The sequence below is a fragment of the Diprion similis genome, chromosome 8 (genome assembly GCF_021155765.1).
Source record: "Diprion similis isolate iyDipSimi1 chromosome 8, iyDipSimi1.1, whole genome shotgun sequence".
Classification (NCBI taxonomy): domain Eukaryota; kingdom Metazoa; phylum Arthropoda; class Insecta; order Hymenoptera; family Diprionidae; genus Diprion; species Diprion similis.
The window spans coordinates 9,848,647-9,862,118 of NC_060112.1; the positions used below are offsets into that span (position 1 = coordinate 9,848,647).

The 13,472-nt window shown below is 34.5% G+C and overlaps 1 protein-coding gene across 2 annotated transcripts in view; it reads right to left on the bottom strand.

Moving 5' to 3' along the window:
- Positions 1-10,699, bottom strand: part of LOC124408866 (ras-related protein Rab-32) — a 33,566-nt gene extending 22,867 nt beyond the window's left edge. The window contains exon 1 of one of the 2 annotated variants that reach the window (XM_046886125.1): positions 10,537-10,699. In XM_046886125.1, the coding sequence (XP_046742081.1) occupies positions 10,537-10,665 (129 nt within the window). In that variant the 5' untranslated portion in view covers positions 10,666-10,699. The remainder of the gene's footprint in view (positions 1-10,536) is intronic. The other variant, XM_046886124.1, reaches the window with a different exon arrangement.
- Between the last annotated feature and the right edge of the window lie 2,773 nt (positions 10,700-13,472).

The following is a 13,472-nucleotide window of genomic DNA, read 5'->3' on the forward strand; positions in this document are numbered from 1 at the left end:
GCGTTGCTCGTTCTGCAAGGTAGCGAAACTACGATTCGGATTTATTCGCTATTTTTTCGAAATGCTTCAATTCTTCTCTAGTAAGTCTTAGGCCATGTTCAGTTCCATGACGCTATAATTTTTTGGAGCGAAGTGATGGATTTTCATTTTCGCATTTGTTGAAGGTACGATCAGAAGAAGAGACGTCATCTTCTATTCCATGTAGAGAAATGGATGGATGGAGGTTCACGAAAAATTAAAATGGCGTCTAGTGGCCATTATTTGCCAGGGGATTGTTTACTGTTGATTACCGAGAGCTGTGAAAAGTTTTAACATACCAATTGATAAATTACAGTATGACTCCTCTTTCCGTATCGACGAGGCAAACACACAGTATTTTCCACTGTAGCAACTAGCCTACAGTATCGTCTTATTGTTGTGCTCATATTGTTTGTTAAAGAAAATGTCCACATGCTTGAATTCTTAAGACATGATTTATAAACGTTAGCAAATAGCTTTCCACCGGTTTACGATACTTACTTTAAAATCTTGTCTATTAAAACATCATCTCAAACTTTTAGCAATAAATAGGTGTTGCAAATATGAAGTAACTTAGGCTCCGAAAATATCAGAGGGTCCTGATTTTTCTTCACGTATAATAATTTTTAGTTGGGAGAATTTAAAAAAAATTGCATTTCCTTAAGCTACGAATTTTTGTAATTGAAAATTATACATTTTCTGCACATGAAAAGTTATATATACATCTCATAACTTTTTGAAAATGACAAAAACAGGTCAAATTTGCATGCGCGTTGATCTGGCTGGATATTGTATACCCTGAACATATGCAGTCCGCTTCCTAACAACACTGATTTAGGTATTTAGATAGTAAGAAATTGCGACTTGATGATATCGTTTTTAAAAGGCATAAAAAAAATTTTAAACCCACGAAAAAATTCGACTTATACGCAGCTAAAATTATACAATAAAAAGATTAAAGTACAAAGTGATTAATAAGTAACTAGCAGCTGTTAATTAGCCAGCAATATAATTAACGAGCGTTCGCACCATTTCTTATCCATATACACCGCACCTATACTCAGGCATGACATTTTTATTTTTACGTCAATTCGCTGCAGACGGGTCACACACAGGATAAAAAGATAATATTTTGAAGTTCATAATGATTATCACCCACATGCTATATGTAAGTGGAATGTCACATAACCAGAGAAATTTCACCTTAAACGAACTGCGGTTACCAATTGTCATAGCAAAAAAAAAAAAAAAAAGGAAAATCTTCAACATGCCTTACCTGCCAACATTTCATATTTATTTTACAGTAAAAAGTTAAACGCAAAACTTTTTTAATGTGTCAATTTGCTTTTTGATTTTTCAATTTTTATTATACTTTCAAGAACACGGACGCTCATGAAAATGAGTTTGAATTTTTTGATAGAAAGACATTTGATATGGAGACGTGATCGAGGATTTTTTTCTACTCTGTTGACCTGTCAGTAATTTCTAGACACATCAAATTCATCTGTTTATAACTCGCTCTTAAAACTTTATAATAAATCAATGTGACGAAGAAGTTCCACACGCGTGAAAATAAATGGAAAATATATTGCTTGTTTGGTTGCAATTAATGTAGCATGTTAAAGATAAATCGTTGGAGATTGATCGAATATTCTAGCATCAAGTCGGTTGAGGCAAACTTTTATTTGTTCTGGCAGCCGGCCAAACAAATCCACTTCGACCGTATCACTCACAAGAAATACAGTCAGTTCCAACAAATTCCAATGAATAATTGCCGCATTTTTTTTTTTTTCTTTTTTTTTATTTGGTATAAGATTCAGCGAATCAGCAGCAAGAAGCGTTCTTTCGTTATGTTGGTAAATTTCGCGGATCTTTTTCACCAACGATAAAAATTTCAAGCCAGCCTCACAGCGCGATGACCCAATCCTGTATACGTGTTCTTATCAGAGTAAATTGAGCAAATCTAGGTCACCTAATTGCCAAAGTATACATGTACAGGGGTGTTGACACGTGGCCTCTGAAAAATGGACTATCTTCCAAAGGTTAGTTCATTCTCGAAAAAATAATCGTAGACGTTAATAGAAATTCCTACGAGATTATTTCAGTGGAAACGAAGATACACGAGTTCACGGAAGATTAGCGAGGCAAATATTACCAAGCAAATCGCTAAACACTCGTAGGTCAAGCATTTGACAATTATATATGTGAAAAGTGTTAAATAGCGTTGTTGATAGAACTCCGAACGCGCTGCCAAGATAAAATTGGTAAATTTAAATTGAATGCTCGTTGGGTGAAGAGTTTCAATTTTTATCCTTTAAAGTCTCACACTGATTAAACTCATCATTTTCAAAATCATTCTTCTTCAATTTGGGTCTTAAAATTGTGTACAGAAATATTGGACCGTTGCTTAATTCGAATAAAATAATTAGCGGTAAGTCAAAGTTTACGATCGAGAGGCAGGTGTAATAAAATATTTTCACAAAGTCTCATGACGCAAGAATCATTAATGCAATTATATATACATGCTGACAATTTTTTGAATACATGCAACTGGACTAACCTTGAATTTACCTTGTCATGGCTTGAAACGGTCATTCTGTTTGTAAATAGCATTTCAAAATATTCAACAATACATTACGTCACATTACATAAAAAAATATTATTGATTTCAAAACCATAGAGTTTGAAACTGCCTTTTTTATGCGCCATCCTCAGCACCTTGTTATGGCTTTAATTGAAGTATAGTGCATGGAAAGAAAAAAAAATATAGTTTTATTCTTATGGTAACTCCAGTTGGGATTGTAATTATATTTACACATCGACTTGATAAACCTCGCTGTACTTTCAGATATTATTACATTCAGTTTAAAAATAAGACACGGAATAGATTATACAATTATTTATATTGATATAATGTAACTTTGGAGATAAAATGTTTATACACATATGGCAAAGAAAAGTAATTAATTGGTTGTGCAAACCTGTGCTAACCTTAACCTAATTTTTCAACTCACACGTGAAATTTTTGGTAATGAATAACTTGTATTATTTTTTTTCTAAATAAACGTTTAAAATTTAAGGTTTCAGTTAACAAATTAAATACTTTGCACAATCGAATGTATTCACTTCATTCCCTTTTTAAAATTTTAACTATACTATATATCGAGGTGTAAATTCCAGTTTGTTTATCAAGAGTTATTTTCAAAATCTTTTGAGGAACTTTTTTTCTATCAGGGATTTTTTAACGCAGGAAAGTTATTCTTAAAGTAGCTGAAGCGTGAGTTTTTATGTTTTATGTTTCATTGTGACGCAAATATTTCGACCGCCCGACAAATTTTACATAACAAATAACACTACGTCTTTAATTATTTTTGTTCTAATGGTTTCGAAATGTGAATGGAAAAATGTATAATAGATATGATTTTTTGGACGCCTCGCGCACTCGCCGTTAGTCTTTAATATTTTACGAGCAAAATTTTATGCTCCACGCGTGAACTCGTACGATATTCAGCTTGGTTCTAAAAAAGATTAACGAGTACGACTATTTATTTATATTTTTGTTGAAGAAAGATCGATACAATGTTTACTCGAGGATTGATTTGGATGAGGAAAATGATTGAAAAATTATGATTCGGAATAGTTTTTGTTTGCGATTATGACAAAAATAACCGTCACAAATTAATTGTCTTAACGATTTAGTATATCGTGTATTGAAATAAATCATCTGAATAAGTACAAGATATAGACACATGTAACGAGCAAGTGTAACATACGTATAAAAAGTGATCATAATCGAGTTATGAAACATAAAAACTTGTGATTATTTTGGAGGCCTAGCAATTTCATGAAGAGAAAAAAACGTTCGTGTATTGATTCAACAGTGCCTTGCTTTAATTAGCAAATCACATTAAAGAGCAATTAGAGCTCGAGAGTGAGAACAGAGGTCAAGAGTGCGCCGTGTCAATGAACGTTGTCATCTATACCAGAATTTTTAGAGACATTCATGAATTAAAATCGTATAATCGAGTGACACAAATAACCAGTTATAACTTGCGAGGGGCATTATCGCATCATTACACAGCTTGGGAAGAGGGTATATTTTTCAATAAAACGAATGGCGTCTTATTACGCGGTAAATGTAAGATCTGGTAGAAAACATATGAGGCATTCCACGCCACTTTGGTTCCACAAAAAATGAATATACCTGAAATTTTTCGCGAGATTCAGATTATGCAAATAGCACTTTCTGCAGGTCAAAATTAATGGCCGATTTTCTTGACCCCTCTTGATAGCAATTCAAACATCTATTGAAGGGATCAGCCGGGAAATTTTGACATTATTTAAATGACTAACAAAGTGCGAAATTTGATATTTATGTACGATTTTATAGGCTTGATACGATCACTTTTATTTCTGAATTGCTGTTGAAGAACCGTCATTTTTCAATTCTTCTCACTGACGGTTAATCCAATTCATCGATGCTAAAAAATTGACACTGATGAAAAGTCTTGTTTAACATCAATTCAATCATTCTTTCAAGCATGAATGATTTTTCAAACGTCAGTTTTAAAATAGAATATTTTCCAATAAATTAATTCATGTATGGACAATGAGAGGAAAAAACCTCGAAAAATTCCCTTTTGTGTTTGAATGAAATTTCATGTAAGAAGTTCAATGCAATGTTTTTCTTCTCTTTACGGTGTGTTCTTATTTCAGAATTTATAAGCTATTTGAATCCGTTTAGTGTCTTATTTCGTTGAAGTCAATGGATATTATCGGTTGTGAATCATCAGACGAGGAACGATGAGTTAATCAACAGGTAATGGAATTACGGACGTATCAGACGTACAGTCTAAACATGAAAGTACAAAAAGAGAGAAACGTCACAACGAAGGTTCAGAAGCTGAAATTATAGTCAGTAAAGTTGAATTTGATGAAAAAAGTATCAAGTGAATAAAAATGATTAGTCCTGAAAATTTAGATGGTGAAAAAAAGCCCAGCTATCGATAATTTTAGAATAACGACATCGTTGAATGTTTCTTTTCCAATTTTTACAAATTATGAGTGATTTTGTTCGTCAAACGACTCCGTTGCGTATTTAATTGAAGATAATTTTTTTCCCGTAAATCCTCAGTTCATTATAAAAACACATTTAATCAAAATCACTATTGATTATTGTCGATAAATTTATGCTTCGTTGTAGAAAACACATTATCTTCATTCGAAATTAATTTCAGGTGATCTATCAAGTATCCATTTACCAATTGAACCATTTATCAAGATGGGGTAAATAGTGATAGTAATTTTGGAACTAAAAAACGGAACGATAGCATAACTTTTTTTAAAATTGTTGATAACCAAACTTTATTCACTTGAATCTGCAGTTTTTACATGTTTTTTATGTTGAAAAATGATTTTTCAAATAAATTCAACTTAACTAACTTGAGTTCAAGCTTGTGAACACTATCTTCATTATGTTTTTGTTTGACTGGACTTTACGATCTAAAAATCCTCAACTGTTTGATTTTTCATTATTATTTACTTAATATTTTCTAGCATTGTATAAAATCATCTCCAAATACATGGCTGCATCTCTTTTTATCAGACTATTAGTATAGCTCACATATCTTTTTTGCCTGCATTCCGTACGTAAAGTACCTGATAGTTTCTGTGACAGTACGAAACATGCACCAAAGTACTAAAAATTGGTCTATTTTGTGCAAAAAAAAAAAAAAAAAAAAAAAAAAAAAAAAAAAAAATATCGTCCGCATCATGAGAAGGCAAAGACTTCTTTTCGGCTCATGAATTACTTTGCAATACTTGTCGTCGTTTCGCAGACGCGCTCGCCTAAGTACAACTCATTTTGCATTTTGGTCAATCCGTCAGTGTTTTGCGCCAAGTATAATCTCTGGCCCTGACACTGATGATGTCGGGCGATAAGTGACTTCGTAAAAATTAATATAATATAATTGAAGCCCATTTAGATTGAGATGGATTGAAGACTGCGGCCACCATTGGCGACCGATTGTCAACCTACGTCTTGTATCTCATTCAGCCACATACCTAGAATGACTCAAGTTCAGAAGCACAGTCTGAATTTGTACTCGTGCAGTACCGTCTGAATGAAAATTTTACACGTGTTCGACCTCGTTCCCAGGTGTCGCCATATGCGTAATCGAAGAGAATACAAATCAAATATTGATACGCAATAAATAACGATTGCGCCAAGCCTCGGATTTCTTCTCCAGCACATCCGTATTAACTCTCACTGTATAATAAAACTGTACTCAGTGCGATCAATTGTATTTCCGATTCATTCTTTGTTCTGTTGTAGCAGATTTTATCTGGTTCCTATAAAATCTGGTATTGCTTATTAGATTGGTTAATTTTTTGTTGTGAACTTGTTCACTTTTTGTATAGTTTTTTGGGGTACTATCTATTCATGTATACAGAATATAGAAATATTCGAAGGATCGTGACATTGAAGACTGCAACTATAAATCAGCATCTCTAAATTTACAGCTTTTAACACTCTTGAGGAATTAACGTGTTTTAGCCACTAAAAACGGTAAAAATGGTGTGATTTTTTTACAAGTATAATAATAGTAGTAAATAGTCAGGATTACTGTCATTAGGTGGGTACGTACTATGCAGTTAACGAAGTGAAAAAAGTATTCAAGGTCCTTCGAAAGTACAATGGTTTACTTGAGTATGAATCTCATTGAAAAGCAAATTGTTACAAGCGTACATTTTTCGCAGTAGACGTTCAATTATTTAACCTTATTATAAATGTTTCTATTTGTATGGAAATTTTCTTTCTGGGTCAGCGATTGCATTTGATTGATTTAAGAGGTCACGCTCAAGTAGCGTTTTGTAGAAAAGTCAACGAGAAATTTACTCTTAACTATACGCTAAGAATCACCAATTCCCGTTTAGTCGAGTATAATCGATTATGTTTCTCGATTTTTCGTTTTTACTCCGAGGAACGACGCAATGCAATGCAATATCAATTTATGTGATTAAAGTATGAATTACTATCATTGCATTGCTTACTAAGCATCTGTTTGATATAATTAGTAAAAGATAAAACAATATTTCTATCTGAAATTGAACTACAAATTACCAAAAAAACTTTTCTGCCATTAAGACTACGTACTGAAATTTACGAAACTTTGACTTTAAATTTTTTTATTTAATCCCTTATTTTTTACTGATTTCATCGAGTCGTGTTCGATTAGTATATTTCGAACTCGATTAATCGATGCATCAATTATTTTTAGCTTCGTAGCTATCGCAAATCTATGCTATCGGTATATAATTTGAAGATGAAGCCATTACAAAACAAACTAAATTCGATTACTTAAATTACCAGACGCAAGAGGCGAATAAATCCAAGTTTCAACTGTGTTAAAAATTGAATACAATTTTCCGCAATGCAAAATGTGATTTCCTTCGTTATTCGTATACGGAAATAAAGTATTCACTTACATGAAATATTGTGCATCAGCTACAGGCAAGTACCTAGAAATCTGAGTGAATCACTGCGAAAACTGGACAATGAGTGAATAGATTCAAACTAATCTACACAAACTTTATTTAATTGCAACATTGCGCAGCATTATTCTAAATATTCTTTTGTCTGTAATAGACGAAAAGTTGTGAACAATCATTGAATTGTATGTGTATTTTTTGGCCGCACATTAAAACGGTTTCAGATTAAACTCACGATAAATTGAATCACATCAGTATTCTATTGAATAATCTATAAAATTCAACATAACCATTTTTTTACCTTGAAATTTTAATTTTACATTTCAATTTTTAATCACCAACTATGGAATCTGATAAGTTTATCCACTCAAGTAGATAATGATGTATTAATGTACATTTATAGAAGTTCGTTAAACGATTAATAACCTGCAATAGTACCTGCATAAGTGCAGGTATTACTCATGACCGCAGTTGTACAGGCTTAACGATGTATCAGGAGTACAGTTGAGTACAAAATTAATGAATCAAAATTAAATGAATAAAAAATAAATCGACGGTTTAAAATACGAAAACTGAAAGACATCGCAGCACTTATTTCATGTCGTATTGAGGCCACGAAAATGAAAACTACAGATTGAATTATTTTTGTAATATCCTAAAAAAAAGAAGAAATGAAGAAAATGTTTGCTCTATACAACAATAATGCCAAAAAATATCTTCCTATAATTGAATTAGCACTAATTGAGGACAAACATTTTGTAGCGTTATTCTCGGATGAAATAAAAAAGTTTTTGAATAATTTTGTTTACGGTGGGATGAAGAATTGTCCTATCTATAAGGCATTTTCACATGAGTGTTGGATAGGCTTTCATGCAACAGTAAAAATCAGTGTGACATCTTACTCGGTCGGTATCGAGTGACTATAGAACCCTCTGAACTATCCAGATTCTCATATTAAAATGGAAGCAATTTTGATGACTGAAAACTAAACAAAATTATTGATATTGATAATCTACATCAATAAATCGAAATTCTGGATTTACAGACAAACATTTTGATGGATGGCCGTATCTCATAAAATGCAAATAAAAGAATAAAAATATGTCAAACATATCGGTGCTGAATCATCAGAAGATTATCCTTGTCACACGACTTATAGAGAATTTAATTTACATTTCATAAGAATAGGAAGAACGACACATTATTGGCTTCAAAAAACGATGCATTGTAAAATGAGATGTAATCGTGATTTTTAGTCGATACTCAAAAAATCCAAAAAATTTCCAATTCCTACGGAAATCCACATATTGTTCCAGTGAAATTCTGTTTGATCAACTTTAGTCTCATCTTCTGAACCTCAGTTAAACCATTCAGTTGTTCTGATACTTTCTTACTTGTTTAGACTGTACGCACGATCCATCTTTATTGCTAATTAACATATCGAGTAGTATAATAAAGATATAGTTTGTCGCACTTCATACGCATGTGTCACCCACACCGTCAATCCGCCAATGGGTGATCTAAGAAAGTTTCTCATTATACAAGGTTATAACGACGAGTTACGAGGGAGTGGGTATATTAATAGCCGCGATTGAGAAAACAATCCAGGACAAACAACTTTCTTATTCATATAGGTATACCTCGGTTCAGCCTGTTCCGTACCTTGCAACTATACCCAGCATTGCGAATCGGCACTTTCCGATCCCGGACGATCCAAGTGATTAGAAATGGTTCGGGCATATAATAGTGTGTTGAAACGGTTCGTTTACCTGCTTATATCGATAATTACACAATACTATACGCACACATTGCAATCATGCCAATGAATCGTGGAGACTTATTTGGAAGCCAATTATATCGATAATAGGCGTCCGGTTAAGTGGATCAATCAAACGACGCTCCGCATCATCCTTCGCAATCTACAGTGGATAGTAATTCTTTCGGCCTGGCAAAACCTCAATTATATCAACGTCGCGATTACTCTCGTATTTTTCCCAGCGTAGGTAGGTAATGTTACATAGATTATATGCGTGTAATGGTTGGTTCACACGCGGCAAAACGGTGACAGCCTCGGTAGACAGCTAGATAACAGTTGGCGCGGTGAGTCAATTCAGTAATCTACCTACCTACCTACCTACCTACAACCTTTACTCGCATTTTACGTAACAATTTAACAATCGCGTATCTCGGTGAAGCGAGCGATGCTAGACGGTAAGTATTCGTGTAAACAGAACATGGCATGCAGGTCATTTTTGTAGGTACCTACGCCGAATGTCGACGATGACGAAAGTTTTCATTTCATACTTTAAACGTTCCTTATTCAAATCATTTCGATTTTCAAATTCCAGGTGCGAGTAAATTCGACGAAGTGTATCGAACCAAAACGCGTCTCGAGAGTCTTTTACTCTCAGGAATAAAACCGTGGACGGTTTTCGACGAAGGTCACGACCAAGGGCAAAAAAATACTATAGACTTGATAGTAAATCCGCACGAGCCAAACAATCGATGACATGTTGCGACTGATTGTGATAGTGACGAGTAATGTTTGAACGATAGGAACGAGACGTTCCACGATCAAAATGCTCTCCAAGACATTTCCAGCATTCATAAATCCAACGACGCGCGATTCCAGCGTGAAATCGAACATTGCTTGCATCACGTGGGGGTATTTCAAAAGCAATATGTTTTCACACGATTAGATAAGACAGACGAGTATATAATGCTATCTACACCTCAGTACGCATGTAACAAATTATTTTCAAAACTGCGACGATTTTCCGTCCAACGAATTCACGCCGACTATCATCCAGACGCCGCCGTTTGAAATCCAAGTGTTAATACATCTATGTGTATCCACAATTGTGAGCACGTGTGCACGTGCGTATGGCATAACACGCGTGCGACGGGCCCTCGTTGAGAACCTCTCTGTAGTCTGCTAGACTTTCAAAAAACAGCGCGCGAATCGACTGTCCTGGAACTTAACTAGGAATGAATGGCCATTGGCCATGCGAGCGATGCGTTACTCACCATTTGTTGGCCGGAACAATCGCTGTGTATTTCCTCGAGCCCCCGGAAAAAATCTATCTCGTATTGTTGCTTTTTTGTCACAGAAGAACGCGAGTGTCTCACGGTCGATCTCACCACAGCTGAGCCCATTCGGCCATCTTGTTTGCCGCGATACTTATTGTAAGACAGGCTGTAAGATGACGCGATTACGCACTCCCAGCCACCTCTTAATGCTACAAAACCCGGCTTGCGCAACGCGCGCTCATTTTAGTTCCTCCTGTGTCCGCAACAATCGATCACCGCTGCCGGCGCCTTTATAAATAATGAATGAAGAAGGAAGCCTTCTCTCCGAAAGTCCAAGCTCTTGGACCAACTTTTTCTCTCCAGGATCACGGAATTTTTTCAGAGCTTTTGCCAGCTCGTGACTGTAGTTGGCAAGACTTTCTTTGAATTGTTGCACGATCGGATGATCAAATATTAATGGGCCCCAAGGTCTAAATCAAAACTTAAGGGTGGATTTTTTGTTTTTTTTTTCGCTGAACTTATCGCTTTTTCTCATTTTTTAGTGAAGAAACTGTACCACGGATCAATGCGCAATTTGACATGTGGATTGATTTATCTTTTATCTATTCACCAAAAAATTTTAAATCATATCCTCCCAAAAATTACACGTTAAAACGCGTTTTTCTCGAAAGACTTTTTTGCAACTTGTGTGAAAGATATCTAGAACACTATTTAACAAATTGCCTTCAAATTTGGAAAGCATGCTCAGTCAACGTCCTTCTAACGTTTGATAAAAAAAAAAGCAATACGTTGGATATTTTTTGTTTATAACTAAAAGAACGATCTACTTCTTTTGATTAATCGATATTTTAAGTTCAAAACATCACCGGATCCGCGATTATTTTTTTTCGCTTCATCAAACGATAGCTATATGTGTGTAAAGTAAAATGTTTTTAGCTTTTTGTTGCAGGATCAATGGGAAGACTGAAATCATGCACGCCATCAACTGGGGATCATCGCTCGTCGAGAGGGGTGGAAGGCATATTTTTGGGAAGAAATGATTTTTTGTCGTTCATTATTTGTATGTGAAATAATCTCTCACGTCTTTACAAGTAAGAAGTGAATGCCTACATAATTTCACTTCTGTTATCTGGAATCTAGAGTTCTAGGCATGCAGAGTAACTGCTCGTCTCTCTATATAACTTTCTAATCCTGAGATTAAAAGTTAAGTCAGTGTTTCCCAAAGTGCAAGAGCTTCATATATCTACTTACATTATCAGCACATATATTGATGGTATCAATATTTCGCAATACTTGGAGAGAAAATAACAAACATATTTTTGCTAAATTTCCCTGTAATTGTGATCCAATGGCATAAATTTCATGGTTTCGCTTGCAATGCCCAACTGCACCGAATGTATCCACGATATCCATCTCTGTTACATGATTAAAATGGTTTAAGACTATCGTGTATGCTCAAAATCAGCCTCGTTAGCGTATGCCGATCATCTTTATCGCAAATCACCAGACTTCAATCGGAAAACTGCAGCAAAATAAATTTCCGTTACGAGTAAAATTATTGTTGCATCGAAACTCGAGTACGAAATTAATTGGAAAAATAAAAGTTGCAACCCTTATCCCTATGGAGAATGCCGCGGTCTCCTTTCAAGATTGTAAAAGAGTATACGAATCAAACGCGGTTTATGTTATTGCAAAGCGTTGTGACTATCGAAAACTTTCAAGTAATACTCGAGAATATTTCCATCATGAGAACAGCACTGCTGCTGAAATATCACGAATACGCGATGCAAACCGGTATTCGCATACAAATGGTAGAGGTTAACCGCACGGAGGAAAGTCCTCACCGAATGAATCACTTTTACGGAGAAGCCAAAGGACTTCGTAAGCATCTTAACGAAGGCAAATTTATATTTATGACTAAACAGGATCATCGGGACAGTATCGAACGATTTTTTCTTTTACGCTTCGAAAGTGGCATGAGAAGTTTAACAGTTTTACATTATCTTACAAGTAGATAGAATTAATTTTACTTTGCTGGGATTGACGTAATCAACGCACGGACCATCCCATGCCAACTTCATCTGGTCATGGAAACTAGTTTATTAATAAAAATTTTTTTACGCGTGACAGTTTTCGATGGATAAGGAACGCGTGTAACTCGCGTTGTTTTTAAATACCAATCCTCTTTTAAGCGGTACCTACGTTTAGAAAAAAATCAACGAAACTTTACAATCGTCAACTTCGATTTACTTATACCAAATTAAACAAAACTCAGAAACCTGAATAAGTTAGTTCAGTTGTCAAAATTTTGATTTCACTATGATTTACGAAACTTTTAATGGACCCGCAAGTAAAATGATCCCTCAAGTTCTAGACTAGTAGAACTGGCCTTTTATAGGGAAGCTGAAAAAATATATTAATTTTTCAAATGATTTTCCAGATTTCATTCGGATAAATATAAGAAACTCAAGTTTTTTCGTCGACATCATCTTTAAGATTTAGTAGATTTGGCATCTTACAATTAATGTCACAATCTAAATTCAATATTAAATTAGTCAATCCACTCATTCATCCTTGAAATTTCGCCGGTAGAAAATTCAATCACACACCCCAGATGTCTATCTGAAAATTATAGGAGATTGGATTTTCTATGCATAAAAAAACGTGGGAACTGAACTATTTATTTGATGACTATTGCAATAATTCCCCCCTTGTTTGAAAATGGAAAAACAGGGGGTTAAAGAGGAAAGAATTTGGCGAACCAAATTTTTTTAATTCCTACGACCTCTTACAATTAATTATTACATCACCATACAATTACAGTTTATTCATCTTATGTTTTTCTGTACCGTTGCAGAAAAGGCGGTGTATGTACTAGTTAATTCTACTGACAGAATGAGATAGGGCAGTGAAATAAATAAGTTAGAGAAACG